The sequence below is a fragment of the Cervus canadensis genome, chromosome 4 (assembly GCF_019320065.1).
Source record: "Cervus canadensis isolate Bull #8, Minnesota chromosome 4, ASM1932006v1, whole genome shotgun sequence".
Lineage (NCBI taxonomy): Eukaryota > Metazoa > Chordata > Mammalia > Artiodactyla > Cervidae > Cervus > Cervus canadensis.
In genome coordinates this window covers 258,944-280,439 of record NC_057389.1, presented here as the reverse complement: position 1 = coordinate 280,439, position 21,496 = coordinate 258,944, and the positions used below count along the sequence as shown (strand labels likewise).

General features: G+C 45.0%; 2 protein-coding genes across 2 annotated transcripts; both read left to right on the top strand.

Annotated features, from left to right (window-relative positions):
- Positions 1-1,468: 1,468 nt before the first annotated feature.
- On the top strand, positions 1,469-2,743 carry LOC122439400 (coiled-coil domain-containing protein 83-like). The gene has a single exon (XM_043464454.1). It carries the CDS (start codon positions 1,469-1,471, stop codon positions 2,645-2,647), a length of 1,179 nt encoding a protein of 392 aa, XP_043320389.1. The 3' UTR covers positions 2,648-2,743.
- Positions 2,744-7,170: 4,427 nt separating this feature from the next.
- Positions 7,171-20,833, top strand: LOC122439454 (histone-lysine N-methyltransferase PRDM9-like). The gene is made up of 10 exons (XM_043464483.1): positions 7,171-7,226; positions 7,633-7,756; positions 8,061-8,168; positions 12,320-12,369; positions 14,104-14,260; positions 15,093-15,194; positions 15,408-15,679; positions 16,874-16,941; positions 18,011-18,204; positions 19,885-20,833. Exons 2-10 carry the CDS (start codon positions 7,690-7,692, stop codon positions 20,799-20,801), a joined length of 1,935 nt encoding a protein of 644 aa, XP_043320418.1. The 5' UTR covers positions 7,171-7,226; positions 7,633-7,689; the 3' UTR covers positions 20,802-20,833.
- Positions 20,834-21,496: the final 663 nt, after the last annotated feature.

The window sequence follows — 21,496 nt, the reverse complement described above, 5'->3', positions numbered from 1 at the left end:
TGCAGACATTTGTATATCTACATACATAGACATTTATATCTCTATCTGGACATTTACACATCTATGTACCTAGATATTTACATTCATGTACACTTATGTATATACAAATAGATGTCTTACCAGTGTAACAGGGCCTGTAGAAAAGGGAGCGCTCCTACAAAAAGATCTGACTCTGCAACTGAACAACAACAAAACAGAAAATACACTCGGTTCACCTGCCACCAACAACACATGGTATATCAATGTTACTACAATATGAAATAAAGGTTACTTTAAAAAAATAATGCTTAGGGGGACTTCCCTGCACTCCAGTGGTTAAGATTCTGTGCTTCTAATGCAGGGGGCAAGGGTTCGACACTTGGTCGGGGATCTAAAATTCCCACATGCCACATGGCACTGCCAGTAAATTAAAAAAAAAACATTAAAATAAATAAATAAGAATATTCAGAAAGAACACATAAATTTTTGGGTGTTGCTTCAGCTACATTCCATATTGAACTACAGTCTGGAGTTAAAACTTGAATGTTTTCACTTTCAAGGTAATCACAACTAGGCATGAAAAAGTCCTGACGCCTTGTGGCCATTCCCTGCAATAGCAACCTTAAAACTCATGCTTATGAGAACATTTCATGCAAAGATGGGCTCAGTAAAGGACATCAATGGTATGGACCTAACAGAAGCAGAAGATATTAAGAGGGGGTGGCAAGAAAACACAGAAGAACTATACAAAAAAGATCTTCATGAAGCAGACAGTCATGATGGTGTGATCACTCATCTAGAGCCAGACATTCTGGAATGTGAAGTCAAGTGGGCCTTAGGAGACATCACTGCAAACAAAGCTAGTAGAGGAGATGGAATTCCAGTTGAGCTATTTCAGATCCTAAAAGATGATGCTGTGAAAGTGCTGCACTCAATATACCAACAAATTTGGAAAACTCAGCAGTGGCCACAGGACTGGAAAAGGTCAGTCATCATTCCAATCCCAAAGAAAGGCAATGCCAAAGAATGCTCAAACTACTGCACAATTGCACTCATCTCATACACTAGCAAAATGATGCTCAAAATTCTCCAAGCCAGGCTTGACCAATACATGAACTGTGAACATCCAGATCTTCAAGGTGGTTTTAGAAAAGGCAGAGAAATCAGAGATCAAATTGCCAACATCCACTGGATCATTGAAAAAGCAAGAGAGTTCCAGAAAAACATCTATCTCTGCTTTATAGACTATGCCAAAGCCTTTGACTGTGTGGGTTCACAATAAACTGTGGAAAATTCCCAAAAGATGGGAATACCAGACCACCTGACCCGCCTCTTGAAAAATCTGTATGCAGGTCAAGAAGCAACAGTCAGAAACAGACATGGAACAGCAGACTGGTTCAAAATCGGGAAAGGAGCATATCAAAGCTGAGGGGGCCATGTGTGAGCTGGCCTCGGAAAGAGGAGGAGCAGATGCTACAGAGCCAGAGTGATGGCCGGCAAGGCTGATGGGAAAGAGGCCGGCTGTCAAATAAAGGAAAATGCAGTAGAACGATTTATGGCTCGAATAAAGAAATCTAGAGAAAAGAATCAGAAGTATCATGAAAGAAATAAACGCTTAAAGGATGAACAAATTTGGCACATACGGAAACTACTAAAGGAACTGAGTGAAGAGAAGTCAGAGGGATCCGAAGCTGTAACAAGAGAGGAAGTTGAAAACGCAATGAAGGAAACATGGAAGTTTGAAAGAGACCAGGGACAAAACTTGAAAGATATGCGCATCCAAATAAGCAATTCTGAGAAGCTATTTCTTGAGAAACTCAGTGAGAAAGAATATTGGGAGGAATACAAGAATGTAGGGAGTGAACAACATGCGAACCTCCTTACCTCCTTACAGAACGACATCAACAGAGTCAAGGAGAATGCCGAAAAAATGTCAGAACAGTATAAAATCACCCTGGAAGATGATAGAAAGAAAATAATCAGAGAAACTTTGTTGCAGCAGGACCAAAAGAAGGAATGGGCCACAGAGAATGCTCTAAGGTTCATTGACAAGGGCAGCTATCGAGAGATCTGGGAAAATGACTGGCTCAATAAAGAGATTGCAAATAGCAGGAAGGAAGTGGAAGAACTGGAAAAAGGTATTCATGAGCTGGAAGAAGAAAATTTGGTGCTTATTGATCAGCTATTCAACTGCAGACTTGTGGATCTCAAGATACCCAGGCGACTATATCTTACCCAAGCTGTTGGGCAGGAAGTACCACCTGAAGTGCCTTTGGAATTGTCAGAAACACATAAAGTCACCCCAGAAAAGTCAGAATCGCAACCTACAGACATAAAAAGCAGAGACATGTCGAGCATCTCATTTGGGAGCAGTGGTTTTCGTCTTAGTTACAAGGACAGCAGATTGGGCCAGCTTCCGGAGATAGATGAAGAAGAGAGTTCAAGAATAGAGTTTGGGGCCTCTGATATGAAATACTTACTGTATGAGGATGAGCAGGATTTCAAGGATTATGTAAACCTGGGCCCCCTGGAAGTGAAGCTTATGACTGTGGAGAGCAAGAAAATGCCCATCCACTTCCAAGAGAAGGAAACTCCAGTCAAATTCTATGAGGATGTCAGGAGTCCAGAAAGCCACATCACGTATAAAATGATGAAGTCTTTTTTCTAAAACTGAAAAGTGAAAACAACTTCCTGTACTTTTCTTTTGGGAACTGAGGTATATCAGTTGCCCATTTTATTTACACTTTGGTCCATTTTTAAAGCAGTGAATATTTATAAAGGTCATAATTACAGTTAAAATAAAAAAAAAAAAAAAGCTATATATTGTCACCCTGCTTATTTAACTTCTATGCAGAGTACATCATGAGAAATACTGCGCTGGATGAAGCACAAGCTAAATTCAAGATTGCCGAGAGAAATATCAGCAATGCAGATGGCACAACCCTTATGGCAGAAAGTGAAGAAGAACTAAAGAGCCTCCTGATGAAAGTGAAAGACGAGAGTGAAAATGTTGGCTTAAAGCTCAATATTCAGAAAACTAAGATCATGGCATCTTGGACCCATCACTTCATGGAAAATAGATGGGGAAACAGTGGCTGACACTATTTTGGGGGGGCTCCAAAATCACTGCAGATGGTGACTGCAGCCATGAAATTAAAAGACACTTTCTCCTTGGAAGAAACGTTATTACCAACCTAGACATTATTTTAAAAAGCTGAGATGTTACTTTGCTAACAAAGGTCTGTCTAGTCAAGGCTATGGTTTTTCCAGTGGTCATGTATGGATGGGAGAGTTGGACTGTGAAGGAAGCTGAGTGCAGAAGAATGGATGCTTATTTTTTTTAATTTTTATTTATTTACTTATTTTATTAGTTGGAGGCTAACTACTTCACAACATTTCAGTGGGTTTTGTCACACATTGACATGAATCAGCCATAGAGTTACATGCATTCCCCATCCCGATCCCGCCTCCCACCTCCCTCTCCACCTGATTCCTCTGGGCCTTCCCAGTACACTAGGCCCGAGCACTTGTCTCATGCATCCCACCTGGGCTGGTGATCTGTTTCACCATAGATAATATACATGCTGTTCTTTCGAAACATCCCACCCTCACCTTCTCCCACAGAGTTCAAAAGTCTGTTCTGTATTTCTCTGTCTCTTTTTCAGTTTTGCATATAGGGTTATTGTTACCATCTTTCTAAATTCCATATATATGCGTTAGTATACTGTACTGGTCTTTATCTTTCTGGCTTACTTCACTCTGTATGATGGGCTCCAGTTTCATCCATCTCATTAGAACTGATTCAAATGAATTCTTTTTAATGGCTGAGTAATATTCTATGGTGTATATGTACCAGAGCTACCTTATCCATTCATCTGCTGATGGGCATCTAGGTTGCTTCCATGTCCTGGCTATCGTAAACAGTGCTGCGATGAACATTGGAGTGCACGTGTCTCTTTCAGATCTGGTTTCCTCAGTGTGTATGCCCAGAAGTGGGATTGCTGGGTCATATGGCAGTTCTATTTCCAGTTTTTTAAGAAATCTCCACACTGTTTTCCATAGCGGCTGTACTAGTTTGCATTCCCACCAACAGCGTAAGAGGGTTCCCTTTTCTCCACACCCTCTCCAGCATTTATTGCTTGTAGACTTTTGGATAGCAGCCATCCTGACTGGCGTGTAATGGTACTTCATTGTGGTTTTGATTTGCATTTCTCTGATAATGAGTGGCGTTGAGCATCTTTTCATGTGTTTGTTAGCCATCTGTATGTCTTCTTTGGAGAAATGTCTGTTTAGTTCTTTGGCCCATTTTTTGATTGGGTCATTTATTTTTCTGGAATTGAGCTTCAAGTATGGATGCTTTTGAACTGTGGTGTTGGAGAAGACTCGAGAGTCCCTTGGACTGCAAGGGGATCCAATCAGTCCATTCTAAACGAGATCAGAGCTGAGTGTTCATTGGAAAGACTGATGTTGAAGCTGAAACTCCAATGCTTTAGCCACCTGATATGAAGAACTGCCTCATTTGAAAAGACCCTGATGCTGAGAAAGATTAAGGGCAGGAGGAGAAGGGGATGACAGAGGATGAGAAGGTTGGATGGCATTGCCGACTCAGTGGACACGAGTTTGGGTAAACTCCGGGGGTTACCGATAGACAGGGAGGCCTGGCATGCTAGAGTCCATGGGGATGCAAAGAGTGAGACATGACTGAGTGACTGAATTGAACTGATAAGGGGAAAGAATATGAAGAAGTATAGGTATCTATATCTATATCAAGAATAGATAGCTATATGTATACCAGACCAGCTGGAATGTAAGGGATGCTGATGGTGACTGGTTCTGACTCTCAAGACTTCAATCAACTGAAGCTTGGAGTCTCCCACAGCCCAAGACCCTTAATGAACATGCCTGTAGAGTTAAAGTGTTCGTCACTCACTCATGTCTGACTCTTTGCAAACCCATGGACCACCAGCCTCTTCTGTCCATGGAATTCTCCAGGCAAAAATACTGGAGTGGTCTGCCCCGCCCTCCTCTTAGAATCTTCCTCACTTAGGGGTTGAACATGGGTCTTCTGCTATGAAGAGATTGTTTACCATCTGAGTCACCACAGAAGCCGGAACATGCCTATACTCATAGATTAAAGCTTACCCCACTCTGTGGTTTACAAAGACTCTGCTCTGGAAAGCTCCATGGTGTTCTCCATGGTTCTGCAAGTAATACACTTTTCCTTCCCATGAGCTTTGGCTGGGTTGTACCTTCTGGCTCTACACCCACCAAGAGGTAAACTCGCTTTTCTGGTAACATTTCTCCATCCAGACTCCCAACCACCACTTGACACTAATTCTACAGCCAGTCACTTTGCTTCCAACATGGAAATCACATTATTTTTCTGTGAGCAAAGCTACCTAACAGCCAGAAACAGTGTCCCTATTTTATCTTGTGCAGCCAGTAGGTGTCAGGCAAACTCAGCTCAGTGGATCCACATTCCTCCAGATCGATGCCTCGGCTTACAGAAAACATTTGCAAGGCTTTGAGGTTTTATTTATACCTCAGTTTGAAGGTACATTAAATACATAGATGGCTCATCAGTGCCACTTCCACTTTCAGGTTAAAAATCCTCCAAGTTTTTTCTAACATCCTTATTCCGCGCGTTGTGTTTAAATTCTTTGACCACACGGTGTTTATCTTGTGTCTCATCCGAATATAGTTAATTACACCGTTTCCCTTGAATAATGCAGTACTCACCACATAAGAGTTCTTGCCAAAACTGGATTTGATAAGGTAGGGCACAGGTGGGCCTAGGATACACTCCGGGAGCACGATTACAGTCTGGTGGAGCCGATATACCAGTTGAGGGCACTGGAAAGAAACATTCAGCCTGAGGACAACCCGCCCACTTGAGGATCCAAGCCTAAGAGGCCAGGCCTGAAAACAAAGAAACCAGCCAAACTGCGCCTGCGCGCTGGAGGCTTGACAGACACGCCCACAGAGCAGCCAATCCCCGAGCGGTGGGGCGGGGCATCCATCGCGCTCCCCACCCTCCGAGCGCCTATTGGCCAGACTGCCTCAGTCACAACGCCGATTGGTCGCTTGTGCCTGACAGGGTATAGGCAGGCTGCTGGCCCTTCACTTCACCTCAGCGCCGAAGGACTGGACTTCGCTGAACCTCTAGCGCTCCTGGGGACAGGGTGGGCAGCGTGGCGGGACAGCGGGGAGGCTGACGGAAACGCACCCTGCGCAGCCCTCATAAACCCTTAGCCTGATGGTTTCAAATTCTAGGGTGGGAGGCCCGAAATCCTGTCAACTTTGAGCAACCTGAGTCCTAATCTGAAGGGGGCTTGGTCTCGTCAGCTTCAGGGATTACAAGTCCCTTCCACCCAGAGAAACTGCGAATCCCCTAGTGCTGCGACCCTCAAATACCTAGATTAAGCCCAGTTCCCCTCAGCCTGAGGCACCCTAAAAGTACCACCCGCAGAGAGACCAAATTTCCTCACCCTCGGAGACCGTGAATACCTCCGACTGGGAGCTCTTAAAACTCTTCCTCCTCAAGACCCTGTCCTGCCTGTCGGAGACATAAAGTCCCTTAATAAGAAACCCCCGATGTCCTCAGCCTCACAGATCCCAAGTTTTCTCACCCTGCACATTCTACATCAGACAAAAGATCCCCAGTCCCGTCTGTCTGAGGACCCCAGTTACTTCAGCCTGTGGGACCCAGATCTCCTCAAGCCAAGCGACTTGTCCCTTAGACGTAGAACCTACGTTATGCCCAGATTTTTCTGAGTCTGCAGGAGGAGATCCTCAAAACCCTTCTTGGAGAAACATTCCCTCCGCTGCACCGGAACAGAGCCCTGATTTCACCCTGACCCCAGTCCAGCAGTTAGGGGTTTCCGGGTCTCATTAAAAATCCCTCCGTCTCCCACAGACACATCCCTCCCAGTGCCTTCCCTCAGAGGGGCTGAATTGTAGGGGAACCAAAGAAACCAAATCTAGTTCACATTAGGCTGATCTGTCATATCTAGTCAGGATCCGTCCATCCCAACAATACCCTCACCCTGACTTTCCCCTCACCTTCCTGCCCTGTACACTCCACCCAAGGAAGACAGACCAGGCTCTGGACACTGCTCTGGGCTATCTCAGCACCTGCTTCTTCCACAGGCACCTTGGCCTTGAGCACTCCAATGGCCATGAGGCCGAACAGGTCTCCAGAGGAGAGCACTGAGGCAGATGCTGGGACAAGAGAGTGGAAGCCCACGGTGAGAGTTGGAGGCGGCAAAGCTGAGCTCTAAGCCAGCTCTATAGGAAGGACACGGCGCTGGCCCCTGAAGCACCACAGACTGCTTGCCCAGGCAACTGAGTGAACTCCCCTGTGACTGTACACAGGATGGGCATACCTGGTCCTGTCTGAGATGGTGGGGTGGAGTGGGGCAAAACAGGACACTAGCTTCGTCAACTGCCCTGTGTCCAGGGAGAGTTAGGAAAATGCTCAGTGTTTGTTCAGTTAGGCAGGACATAGTCGGGAAGGAAAGCCTTCATCCCTGTCTCACACAGACCATCCAGTAGCTTCAGGCTACTCCCTGCACAAAAGGTGGAGGAGAAAGCTCAGCTCTAAGGTCTGACTTAGATTAGTAAATCACTGATGAAATCTATTATTTTCCTTAGGCCAAAGATGCTTTCAAAGACATCTCCGTATACTTCTCCAAGGAACAATGGGAAGAGATGGGAGAATGGGAAAAAATCCGATATAGGAATATGAAAAGAAACTACGAAGCGCTGATTGCTATAGGTAACAGGAAGTGCTGGGTGCCTGTGAGCCTGGGAAACATGAAACAGGTCTTCACCCTCAGTGTTCACTTGCTGGCTCTTAGGTGCTTCATCTGCTCACAGTTCCCTTTTGTGTGGAGACTAACCTGGAGGAAATGTTTACAGTTTTGTACCAAAGGGAGGTTGACCTTGCAGTGCAGAGCTCACCTCTTGCCTTATTCTAGATTCCCCCAGTCCATCCCACTGATTCCCTGACTTTGTGACACTTCCCATTGCTTCTATGCTTTGTTTCTCCTTCTTAGGACAAATATTTTGCTTCTTTCCAGGTTTCAAAGCCACTCGACCGGATTTCATGCATCACCGCAGGCAGGTCATCAAGCCCCAGGTAGATGACACTGAGGATTCTGATGAAGAATGGACACCAAGGCAGCAAGGTGAGAGGCCAGGAGGATGTGGAGGTGTCTTCCTGAAACCAGCCTGGGCTTAGGTCTCACTACATCTCAGCCATTAGCAAAGAAAACATAATTTTCAGCATTCTGAAGTGGTTGTGGCTGAATATTTATATAAGTCTGAATGAAGATGAATGTATAGGTTTTCCAGTGTAATTCTCAAAAGTTTTATGGTTAAAATTTATCATTCTTTTTACAAAGAATTGTTTTTGCTAAACATTCTTAGTGAAAGGCAGTTAAAGAAACCTTAGAAATAAATTCACTAAACAGATTTAATACTAATCTCATTGGTTATTGGATTAAACCTCTTCGATGAGGAAATGATTATCATATTATGTCAAGATTATTTATGTATGTATATAAAAGAAAACCCATGATCTTTTTACCCTAAGGTTAAACTAATTATTTTGATTCTGGGAAATGTTGGAGAGAACTATTTTTCTCCATGATCTTTCCCACATTTCACTGACCAGAGATGGCATCAGGTAAATAAAATGAAGTACACTTCTTATTATAAAGTGGAAGTGAGCAGCTCACCTCCTCTTCTGCTGCTGAATTAGTTTAGAAAAGTTAATCTGCCTAGAATGCAGAAAACAATTTAGACAGTTCTATGATTCTCCATCTATGGATTTCTGTTCTCCCAGATTTTTAAGAATTATTTATTTAGTTTTGGCTGCACTGGGTCTTCATTGCTGTCCATGGGCTTTCTCTGGTTGCGGTGAGTGTCTTCTCATTGCAGAGCATGTACAGGCTCTGTAGCTTGTGACACACAGGCTTAGCTGCCCCGCAGAAAGTGGAATCTTCCTGGACCAGCCATCAAACCTGTGTCCTCTGCATTGGCAGGCAGATTCTCATCCACTGTGCACCAGGGAAGTCCCTCTGTTCCCTGAGGCTATTAAAACTAGGGAAAGGGACATGAAAATAAATATTTGGTTGTCTGCAAAGGTTTTTACATGAAGAGAGATTCTTCATAGGGAATACATATGCCTCGGTTCACCATACGCCTGCACGTCTTTATTTACCTTTTTAACAATTTCTGAGTATATGGCACACTGTTGGTAACTATGTGCACGTTAGTGTTAGTTGCCATAGTGCTAATGGCTCAGTCATGTCTGACTCTGCCTACCCATAGACTGTAGCCCACCAGGCTCCTCTGTCCGTGGGATTCTCTAGGCAAGAATCCTGGAGTGGGTTGCCATTTCCTGCTCCAGGTGATCTTCCCAACCCAGGGACTGAGCCTGCCTCTGTTGCATCTCCTGCATTGCAGGTGGATTTTTTACTGCTGAGCCACCAGGGATATATATACACATTGCTATACAACAAATCTGTAGAAATGTCACATCTTGCGTGACTGAAGTCCTAACCCACTGAGTAACAATTCTCCAACTGTTCCTCCTCACAGCCCTTGGCAACCACGATTTTATTTTCTGTTTCCATGGATTTGATTCATTTAGATACCTCATAGAAGTGGAATCAGGCAATATTTGTCTTTTTTGATTGGTTCATTTCACATAGTATAATATCATCAAGGCCCATCCATGATATAGCATAGGACAGAATTCTTTTTTAAGGCTTCAAAACATTCCGTTGTGTGCATGTGGATATAAGAGCTATAACATATATCATATATATAACCATTATCTTTTATCCACCAATGAACATTTAGATTTCTTACACATCTTGCCCATTGGGAATAATGAGGCAGTGACCATACATGTGCCCACTATTTATTCAATATCTTGCTTTAAATTTTTTATGGAAATACACTCTTGAGTGGGATTGCTAGATCATACAGCAGTTCTAACTTTCTGTGTAAACTCCATACTGTTTTCTAGAAAGCTTGCAACATTTCAAATTGCCAACAATAGTGTATAAGGGTTCCAATTTATCCATATCCTTACCAAACTTGCTTTTGTCTTCTTATACACATTGCCCATCACAGAAGGTTTCAATTTGTATTTCCCTATTGATTAGTAATATTGAGCATCTTTTCATATGTTTGTCGGCCATTTGTGTATTTTCTCTGGAAAATGTCTATTCAATTCCTTCTCTCACTGTTAGTCAGCCCAGACTGCCATAACAAAGAAGACTGCATTCCTTAAAACAGAGAAATTTGTTTTCTTACAATGCAGGAGCATGGAAAGTTGATATCAAGGTTCCATCATGGTCCATCAGGGTCTCTTCCTGGCTTAAAGTTAGCCTTCATACTGGTGTATGCTTATTAACCCCTTATCAGATGCATATTTTACAAATATTTTCTACCATCCTATAGGTGGCCTTTTCAACTCTGTTCAGTGTCCTTTGCTGCACAGAGGTTTTAAGATTAATCTCATTTGTCTATTTTTACTTTGTTACTAATACTTGTGCACTTGGTACCATATCTAAGAAATCATTGCTGATTCAATGTCCTGAAGCTTCACCCTTGTTGTCTTCTAAGAGTCTTAGCAAGTCTTGCATTTAGGTCTTTAATCCATTCTGAATTGATTTTTCTTCAAGATGTAAGATGTTCATTATTTTGCATATGGTTATTTTGTTTGCCCAGCACCTTTCTTTACAGGGATTAAACTTTCCCCATTATCTTGACACCCTAGATGAATATCATTAGGCCATGTATCCAAGAGTATTTCTGGCTGTCTATACTGTTCCATTGATTGACATATCTGTCTTTATGCCAGCCAGCTTCCTCAGTGGCTCAGCAGGTGAAGAATCTCCCTTCAATGCAGGAGACCCAGGAGATGCGGGTACACTCCATGGGTTAAGAATATACCCTGGAGAATGAAATGGCAACCCTGTCCAGTGTTCTTGCCTGAGAAATCCCCTGGACAGAGGAGCCTGGTGGGCTACAGTCCAAAAGGTCACAAAAAGTCAAGAAGACTGAGCGACTAAGCACACATTTTTTGCCAAATCTACACTCTTTTGGTTACTGTACCTTTGTAGTATATTCGGAAATCAGAGGCCTCCAGCTTTGCTGTTCTTTCTAAGATTGCTTTGCCTTTTTGGGGTGCTCTGAGATTCCGTGTTAACTGTTGGATGGATTTTCTACATCTGAAAAAACTTCCATTGGGATTTTAATAGGAATTGCATTGAATCTTTAAATTGCTTTCGGTAGTATGAACAGCTTAATAATATTAAGCCTCCAAATCCATAAACATGAGACACCTATCTATTTATTTATGTCGGATTCCTTTCAGCAATATTTTGTAGTTTTCAACATATAAGTCTTTCATCTCCTTAAGTTTACTCCTAATTACTTCATTCTTTTCAATGCTATTATAAATAAGATTATTTGTCCAGTGGCTAAGACTCCACACTCCCAGTGCAGAGAAGTTGGGTTCAGTCCCTAGTCAGGGAACTAGATCCCAAATGCCACAACAAAGACCTGGCACAAACAAATAAATAAAAATAAATATATTGTTTTTTAATTTAGCTGTTCAGTATAGCTTTAAAAAAATAAAAAATAAATAGGATTGTTTTCTTACTTTCCTTTCTGGAATGGTCATTCTTCATGCATGGAAAGATATTTGAATGTTGATTTTGTACTGTGCAACTTTCTGTGCAGGATTTGTGTGGATTTAAAGATTTTTCTGCACATAAAACCATGCCCCTGTGAACAGACATAATTTTACTTCTTTCTTTCCAAATGGAAGCCTTTTGTTTCCATTTCTAACCTAAAGCCCTGACTAGGAGTTCTAATATTATGGTGAACAGAAATGTAGATATCAGGCATCCTTGCCTGTTTTTCTTGATCGTAGAAGTTTTCAGCTTTTCACTGATGACTAGGATGTTAGAGGTAGACTTTCAATATATGACCTTTATTATATTGCAGTAACTTCCTTCTATTTCTACAGTGTTGAGTACTTTTGTCATGAAAGGCTACTAAATTTATTAGATAGTTTATGAACATCAGATGAGGCACAGATGAAGTTTCATATTTTTTTTTTTAAATTTTAAGAAAATTATGTAATGGTCCCAGTGGAAGCACAGAAGTTGATGATACAGAAATCATCTTCCATTCGTCCTTTGGTAATCATTGTCTTTGTCACTCTCTGGCTTAGAATTATGTGTCCTTAGTTAGAATACCCAGAGTTTGGAAACATTTACCAACCAAAACACTGATGATTCTCACCATTTTTTAGGTAAACCTTCTTCGATGGCCTTCAGAGTGGAGCACAGTAAACACCAGAAGGTGAGAATTTCCCAAATCCTGTTGCCAAAATGTCCTCCTCATGGATCCAGTCACAGGTGAGAATAGGAGAAAACACAGAGATCCTGGAGACGGCTGCCTTCCTGCCCTGAATCTTTAGCACACTGTCTGATACCATCACCACCTTTACAGTTAGTAAGAACAACAGCAGTAGTAGGCAGTTCTGTTGTTACACTATTTTCATAATATTTCAGACTTTAAGCATTTTATGTGAATAAACTTACTTAAACCTTAAATCAGTCCTACAGTACCTATAAGTAGGTATATAGCTATCACCATTATACATCCAAAAAATGAGGTAAAAAACATTTGATTATATGTCTGAGATCACAGTATCATTGGTAGTGCAATCTAAACCAGTGCACCTTCTCTAAACCCCTTACAAACTGATTAAAAGTTCCATAGTTCTATGAAGCTTATTCATACATCTTTATATCACTCATCTGAGAGATGTTTTCAACCTTAGTTCTTTTGTGCTGTGCTACGGAGGGATATGCTAAGACATCTGACTAAGGGAAGCTTAAGGACATGCTGGGCAGTTTGTACAGTGGACAGTCGAAGATGAAGAAGGAGACAGGATCCCTACCTCAGAGCCTCCCACTCCAATAAGAGGAAGCAACTCGCAACCCTGATGAGCCTCAGGTTCATGACTGAAAAGCAACAAATAAGAAAATAACAGAAGGACGTCACATAGATTACCCACTTTTGAGTAGAAACTCATATCTGGGCATCATTTCAAATGCTCCTTCTTGCAGGAGGGAGTAACAGCTCCTCCTCTGAGTTCTAATAGGCAACTCTCCTGTTTGGAATCATGTGTTCAGCCTGCCCCTGTGTTGTGAGCTTTGGGAGGCTAGCCCACACCCATTCATTCTCAGAAGTCCAGGCCCAGCTCAAAGCCCCTGAGGGACCCTGAATGTTTTGTGAATGAGTGACTCCACATTTAAGCATTCATCTAGGAGTAGAAAGGTCAAAGAATGCTGAAGATAATATCTGTGAGTTAGACTTCAAATATAGATGCAGTTTAGGGAATAAATTGATACCAGGGATGTACGCTCACGTTCTTACTGTATTAAATAGCTCACACAACAATTTGTTGATGGTTATTAAATTTCATGTCCACTATAATATTAAGAATTAGCCTGTATACCAATTCATGGATCAGGAAACTGAGGAGAATACAGCCTTGTTCAAGGAGAACTGATGAGACCAGCTACTTTAATTCCAAACATTGTCTCTAGGACATGGCAACCTGCAACTTTCATCTCATTTTCTTTATTGCCTAAATGTGTTTCTGCCGATCGTCTTTTCTCTTCTTAATCTCACTGCGTTGTCACCTTATTTTCCAGATGTGGTTTGTCCCCTCTGTAATTTTTCATACTTCCTTGTCCATCAAAGGGCCACTAATTAATATAAACCCCCCGGATCTCACTACCAGACGTTACCCTCCTCTTTCCCTGACCTCCAGCTATTCTCCGTGCCTTGCTCTCACTTTTATGCTGAAAGTTGCAGGGGAAGAACCTTAAGATATGAATTCTAGTTTTGATTCACTATCCATCTAGGTCCTTTTGTTACACTCCAATGTTCAGACCACCCCCACCCCCAAATCAGGTATTTCCAAGAACTGTCAAAGTATTAACTAAAGTCATGCATGTGAAAACACTTCATAAAGTCCTAAAGAACTAAAGAAATGCCTGTTGTCTTTTACTCACATGGAAGAGAATGTCCAGGGCACCATTAAGTAAGGAATCTAGTTTGAAGGAATTGCCAGGAGCAGCAAAATCGCTAAAGACAAGTGGCTCCAAGCAGGCTCAGAAACCAGTGCCCCATCACAGAAAAGCAAGAACCCCTGGACAGCACCCCAGACATAAAGTCGGTAAGAGAAAATTTGGGGAGTTCCTCTAATTAGTTCCGCTAATCCCTGTAGAAAAACTAATAAGTATGGCCTAGGTGTGTGGCATGGACTTTGGGTAGGCAGGGTTTAAGGTGGACTGATCTGAGACATGAAGTTAGCACTGGGGCCTTGGGAAAATCTTATACATTTTCTGAGGTCCTGATTGCTATCTGTAAAGTGAGGATAAGGATACATAACTCATACAGTGCTTGAAAGCCTCACATTAAATGCAAAAGTCTGACACCTACAAGTAGTTCGATAAACCCAGCTGTGATAATGGGAACCGAGCATTATTAGTGTTTATGCCCAGAACTCTGCTCATGTGCCCTTAACGTGTCATGTGCCCTTAACATATATTTTCTGAGTAGATGTGTCGGTGAACTTTTTCCTAAGTAGGAAGGTTGGGAAGTTAAACCTACTAAGGGGAAGTGCAGGAAGCTATCACTGAACTGGGCATCTGTGGTCAGTGGAGCCTCAGTATCCTGAATCTGTAGTTAAAGGGAAAAGAAACAAAATATAGAGAAGGGACTTCCTGGGGGTTAAGTGGTTAAGGCTCCACGCTTCCACTGCAGGAGGTGTGGGTTCCATTCCTGGTCAGGGAACTAAGTTCCCACAAGCCATGCAGTGTGGCCAAGAAATAAATAATGTAACATTAAAGCATAAAATTACAAAAGTAAAAGTTTGAAAAATATACGTAAGAAAGTTTTAACAAAGTGTATAGATGGACAGGTAGGAGATCTCATACTTTCCGGTAAAAGAGGGGCTAACTCCCCATACCCCACCAGCCTTGCTTAGCTTCTGTTCTCTATCTTAGAACTCAGAAGAAAGGAGACTGGAGTGAAGAGGTACTGTCTACGAGAAAGAAAGGGCCATGTGTACCAAGAGGTCAGCGAGCCCCAGGATGATGACTACCTCTGTGAGTGACCCCGCTGGCCCAGTCACGGAGAAGGGGCTACGAGGCCTTAGTCCACTAACCTCACCTCACCATTTGGTCCCCCGTCCATCCCCTTCCTCTATGACTTCGGGTGCAGGATCGAGGCCAAATGCCATGAATGCCCCAGTTCTTTCTGAAGGACGTTATGACCAGCAACATCACTATACCTCCTTTCATCCCTGTTCTCACCTCCAGATTGTGAGGAGTGTCAGAACTTCTTCATCGACAGCTGTGCTGCCCATGGGCCCCCAACCTTTGTAAAGGACTGTGCAGTGGAAAAGGGGCATGCCAATCGCTCAGCCCTCACTCTGCCCCCTGGGTTAAGCATCAGACTGTCGGGCATCCCTGACGCTGGGCTTGGAGTGTGGAACGAGGCGTCCGATCTGCCGCTGGGCCTGCACTTTGGCCCCTATGAGGGCCAGATCACAGACGATGAAGAGGCCGCCAACAGTGGATATGCCTGGCTGGTGAGAAGCACCCGTTTCCCGGTCCTCTGGCCTCTAATGGCTTCTATGTGGTGGGGGTACTTCATGTGTACATGCAAGGACACAGATGGTGATAACACTGTCGGCAATGACACGGTCAGCCCTGTGTACTGTGTGCCCTGGGCGTGAACACAGGATTTCCATCTAAAGGTCAGAGGAGAGGTGGGACCACAGTGTACAGACACTCAGGACCTCCATCTAAAGGTCAGAGCAGAGGTGGGAACACAGTGTACAGACACTCAGGACCTCTCTCTAAAGGTCAGAGGAGAGGTGGGAACACAGTGTACAGACACTCAGGACCTCTATCTAAAGGTCAGAGGAGAGGTGGGAACACAGTGTACAGACACTCAGGACCTCTATCTAAAGGTCAGAGGAGAGGTGGGACCACAGTGTACAGACACTCAGGACTTCTATCTAAAGGTCAGAGGAGAGGTGGGACCACAGTGTACAGACACTAGGTACCTCTATCTAAGGGTCAGAGGAGAGGTGGAAACGCTATGTACAGATACACAGGACCTTTATCTAAAGATCAGAGGAGAGGTGGGACCACAGTGTACAGACACTCAGGACCTCTATCTAAAGGTCAGAAGAGAGATGGGAACACCTTGGTACACACTCACAGGACTTCTATCTAAAGGTCAGAGGAGAGGTGGGAACACCTTGGTTCACACTCACAGGACCTCTATCTAAAGGTCAGATGAGAGGTAGGAATACCTTGGTTCATACTCACAGGACCTCTATCTAAAGGTCAGATGAGAGGTGGGAATACCTTGGTACACACTCACAGGACTTCTATCTAAAGGTCAGAGGAGAGGTGGGAACACCTTGGTTCACACTCACAAGACCTCTATCTAAAGGTCAGAGGAGAGGTGGGACCACAGTGTACACACACACAGGACCTCTATCTAAAGGTCTGAGGAGAGGTGGGAACACAGTAGTACAGACACACAGAAGTGACTCCTCCCTTGTGGAGCCCTTGCCTTCAATGAACCAAGAGACTCAGACTTGGAATGATGAGTAAGGGGCTTACCGTGTGGTCCGACCGGCAGGTGAATCCATGCAGGCTGAAAAGCACCAATGACTACACAGGGAAATAGCTCTTCTATTGCTTCCTACCAAAAAAAAAAAGAAAAGAAAAGAAAGAGGAAAGCTTGTATCTCTTTTTCTGACACTCAGATCACCAAAAGGAGGAACTGCTACGAGTATGTGGATGGAAAGGACACGTCTTGGGCCAACTGGATGAGGTGAGTGCAGTGAGGCTGCAGTGTGTAGACATTGAGACTCCCTCCATCCCACGCCCCTTTCCTTCTCAACCCGGCTCCCTCAACAGCTTTCACATCTTCCTTCCTCTTTTCCCTCCATATCATGCTCTTTCATTTCAAAAGACACTAGAAAGAAGGAAATAAAAATATGGCATGTGCCATCAAGATACAAGTCTATATGCTGAACAAAACTGGTGGACTTGAAAACAACTTGAGGAGTCTAGATTCACCAGGGACACTTTAACTCACTTAATGGACATTTACCATGCATTTTATGTTTCGGTTTAGACAGTGCACTTCGTTACTGAAGCAGATCACACAACCCATGTCCTTTTGGAGAACATACTGCAAACAGACATTAGCCAATTGATTTTAGGAACAGTAACCTTATTTCTTCTATCTTTGAATAACTGCACAGAACCAGGATAACCTAACACAGGAGACCTTGACTGTTTGTGGGCAACAACCTCCTCAGGCTTGGTTCCAGTGACAAGTGGGCCCTGAGGCCTCAAAAGGAATCGGGGGCAGCATGGCCCTGAGCAGGGTCATTCTCTGAGGGCCTCTCCTTTCATCAGGGCAGGCAGACAGTGAACAAACTATTACTGTTCTGTGTCTCAAGCTATATTTGAGCTCTCTCCAAGTTTCTGTGGAGGGGGTGGGCAAGCGGATAGGACCCTGGATACACGTGGGGAGATGGGAGAAAGCCTCGGGAGAGAAGGCAGGCTGGGGTGAATGCTGAGGGCTGCATGCTAGCCAAGGAGCACCAAGTCCTGTGGATGAAAGAGAACTTAATTCAGAGTTTAGAGGAGCTGGAGGTCACCAGCCTCACGGACAGTCCAGGTGGAGATGCGTCTGGAACTGGGCTCCGGAAAATGGCTAATTCGGTAAGGAGAGAAAAGCATGGGTATTCACATGGCCTGGTCGAAGGTGTGAACAGAAGGTCCACATGAGGGGCGGCCTCAGAGGCGGAAGGCAAGGAGCTGGGCATGGTCGGAGAGTGGAGGGCACTCATCTCCTGAGATTTCTTTCCCTTTCCCGGCCTCGCCCCCAGGTATGTGAACTGTGCCCGCGACGACGAGGAGCAGAACCTGGTGGCCTTCCAGTATCACGGGCAGATCTTCTACCGAACCTGCCAGGTGGTCAGGCCGGGCTGTGAGCTGCTGGTCTGGTACGGGGACGAGTATGGTCAGGACCTTGGCATCAAGCGGAACAGCAGGGGGAAGAGTGAGCTCGCGGCCGGGAGAGGTGAGTGTCAGCCCTCTTCCAGCACCCCACCCCATCCTGGGAGCCTCCGTGGTCCGATTTCAAAGCAGAGTACAATCCAGTCCAAAGGAAGTTGAGTTGCAATAAAAATGCCTCAGAATTTGATTCTTTTCATATGATTGTTAGGAGAAATTTTTACATTAAATATGTTAGTTCTAATTTTTAATATTTCATGCAAAAAAAAATGTGTAACATCACCTTCTGCTGAAAGGCTGAGAAGCAAAAAGCAACACTTCTGGCACCTACCAGCTCTCTGCCCTTTACCTGTTTCTTCCTCATTTCCTCCCATTTCTAAGCGACACATGTACAGTGATGTGCATTCAGTTACTGTTCCAGCTTGTTGTCATGTGAGTTCACACTCTGTCCCAGACGGGGCTCCACGCACCGAAACAGACAGAACCACTGCCCTGGGGCAGCAGGGGCTTCACACCAGACAGAGGCTGGTGCTCTGAGGAAAACCAGCGCAGGGAACGTGCCTCAGGTCAGCGTGAGCAGAGGGTGGGGTGTGGTGCAGGACGGTGGGGCAGGGTCTGTGCAGAGATAACACCCATGGGGAAGGATTCTGGGCAGGGAAGCAGCCAGTGCTGCAGCCCCAAGGCCGGGAAGAGAGGCCATGCCAGGGGTCGCAGGAGGAAGCACAGAGGGAGAGAAGGGGGCTGGATGGGACACGGAAGCCTCAGGGTCTGTGTCCACGTACAGGCCCCAGGGGTCCTCCTGGGTGAAACAGAACAACCGCGCGGCTTTCAGCTGCAAGCAGCATGTTCTCTGTGCTAAGACGATGCTTTGGTTCATCTTGGGGACGAGGCATCAGCAGGGAGCCCCCTCAGAGGTCAGTTGATTGCCAGATATGAGGGGAGAGTGGGCTGTCTGAAGATGCTTTGGACTGAGGGTGTGAAGAATCTGGCTGGAGATGTATTTTTAAATAGGGCTTCCTAGTGCACGTTAAATGGACTAAGACTGAATGAAATAAATGAGGTATGAGTACTGGTGAGGCTGGAGAAAGGATATGCCTTTATTTTATGATTTATGGGAAACTGAGAGAGGAGCAATTTGTGAACCAATTGGGGCAGCAGGGGCCAGAGACCTGTAGTCAGTGGGACCTGGGCCTCTCGGTCTCGTCCAGTCTCAAACCCACTTCCTGCAGAGATTGGCACAAAGGCTGTTCTTTGAACAAGGAGCCACAAAGTCAGATTTACCCACACCTGCTGAAACCACCCCCTGTGCTGCCTCCCACATGCAGAGAGCTCCAGGCCAGGCGCCCCTAACTTAATAGACCCTTTCCCCTCACAGGGAACCATTAAGGAGATTCCACCTAAGACATCAAGTCTTATCCCTCAGTAGGATAAATATCTGTGGCCACTGTGACATGACATTTCAGACACTTACACGCAGGGAAAGTCACTACAGATCCACCTCTATCAGGAGAGACGCTGCCTCTGATTCTGCTGGAAGGTCCCTATCTGGGTGATATGGAGAAAAGGCCCCTGTCACCAACTTCCTGGATTTCTGTAGATGTAGAGAATAAGAGTGGAGCGGAAACGTGGACTGTAAAGACACACTCGATGGGAGACAAATCGTGCACTTTCAACACTTAAATGATTAGTGGGGAGGGCCTGACCACGGCAAACCAGCTACCTGACCAAAAGCTTCCTCTTTCAGCAGAACCGAAGCCCAAGATCCACCCATGTGCCTCCTGCTCTCTGGCCTTCTCCAGTCAGAAATTCCTCAGCCAACACATCAAACGCAGTCACCCCTCTCAGACCGTCCTGAGCCCATCTGAAAGAGACCTCCTCCAACCAGAGGATCCCTGCCCAGGCAATCAAAATCAGCAATATTCAGATCCACACAGCCCGAGCGACAAACCTGAGAGTCCGGAGGCCAAGGACAGGCCCCAACAATTGCTGAAAAGCATAAGGCTGAAGAGGATTTCAAGGGCCTCTTCCTACTCACCCGGAGTACAAATGGGGGGTTCTGGGGTGCATGAGAGAATGAGAGAAGAGCCCAGCACAAGCCAGAAACTGAATCCAGAGGACACAGGCCCATTGCTCATGGGGGCAGGGATCTCAGGGATTATGAGAGTCATGTACAGAGAGTGTGGGCAAGGCTCCAGGGACAGGTCAAGTCTCAGCACACACGAGAGGACACACACAGGGGAGAAGCCCTATGTTTGCGGGGAGTGTGGGCGAAGCTTCAGTCAGAAGTCAGTCCTCATCAGACACCAGAGGACACACACAGGGGAGAAGCCCTATGTTTGTGGGGAGTGTGGGCGAAGCTTCATTCAGAAGTCAGATTTCATCAGACACCAGAGGACACACACAGGGGAGAAGCCCTATGTTTGCAGGGAGTGTGGGCGAAGCTTCAGTCGGAAGTCACTCCTCATCACCCACCAGAGGACACACACAGGGGAGAAGCCATATGTTTGCGGGGAGTGTGGGGGAAGCTTCAGTCAGAAGTCAGTCCTCATCACCCACCAGAGGACACACACAGGGGAGAAGCCCTATATTTGTGGGGAGTGTGGGCGAAACTTCAGTCAGAAGACCCATCTCATCAGACACCAGAGGACACACACAGGGGAGTAGCCCTATGTTTGCAGGGAGTGTGAGTGAGTCAAGACCAACAAACCACACCTTAGCCTCAGGAGGATTACTGCAGCCACCCCATGCCTCAGCTCTAAGGGGGCCTCAGAGGAGGTCTGAGACCCGTTACTATCCCCAGAAGTATCACGAGAGACTTCCCAGTGGTCCAATTGCCAAGACTCCAATGCAGAGACCCACGTTCAATACCTGATTGGGAAACTAGCTCCCACAGGCTGCAACTAAGACACAGCACAGCCGAATAAATAAATAGATAATAAATATTTTAAAGAAAGAGTGTGATAAGCACAGAATTACTTGTTAAATAGACCTTCCACTTTCGTGACAGGAGAGGAGGTAGATAAACAGCAGAGGGTTTCTTAAGTGTTCTGGAGATGTTCATGCCAATTGCCTTCGTGGTTTATTAGTACTTCTCTTCTAATAAATTTTTTCTCCAAACAAATCTGAAGCCCAGACTATGTACTCATTCCCCCCTTTTCACTGACAGCAGTGGAGTCCAGTCGAAGCTGAACCCCTGGGAAGGCATCATTCTGGAGCCAAGTCAGTTAGGTCACTGGACAGTCAGTTCCTGGGTCCAGGGAGAGGAATGTAGAGTGGAGTCAGACTCACCAGAGAAGGTAATTCCCTGGCCTCCTGGGAATTGTGGCCTCTCCTCCTTATAGCCTTCGCTCTCCTTTGGC

What these genes read in the sequence shown, in the direction of transcription:
- LOC122439400 (XM_043464454.1), top strand. Translation starts at nt 1,469, where the DNA reads ATGGCCGGCAAGGCTGATGGGAAAGAGGCCGGCTGTCAAATAAAGGAA.
- LOC122439454 (XM_043464483.1), top strand. Translation starts at nt 7,690, where the DNA reads ATGGGAGAATGGGAAAAAATCCGATATAGGAATATGAAAAGAAACTAC. An exon ending in ATGGACACCAAGGCAGCAAG is followed by an intron (nt 8,169 to 12,319) that starts GTGAGAGGCCAG and finishes ACCATTTTTTAG; the next exon opens with GTAAACCTTCTTCGATGGCC. An exon ending in GCACCCCAGACATAAAGTCG is followed by an intron (nt 14,261 to 15,092) that starts GTAAGAGAAAAT and finishes TCTCTATCTTAG; the next exon opens with AACTCAGAAGAAAGGAGACT.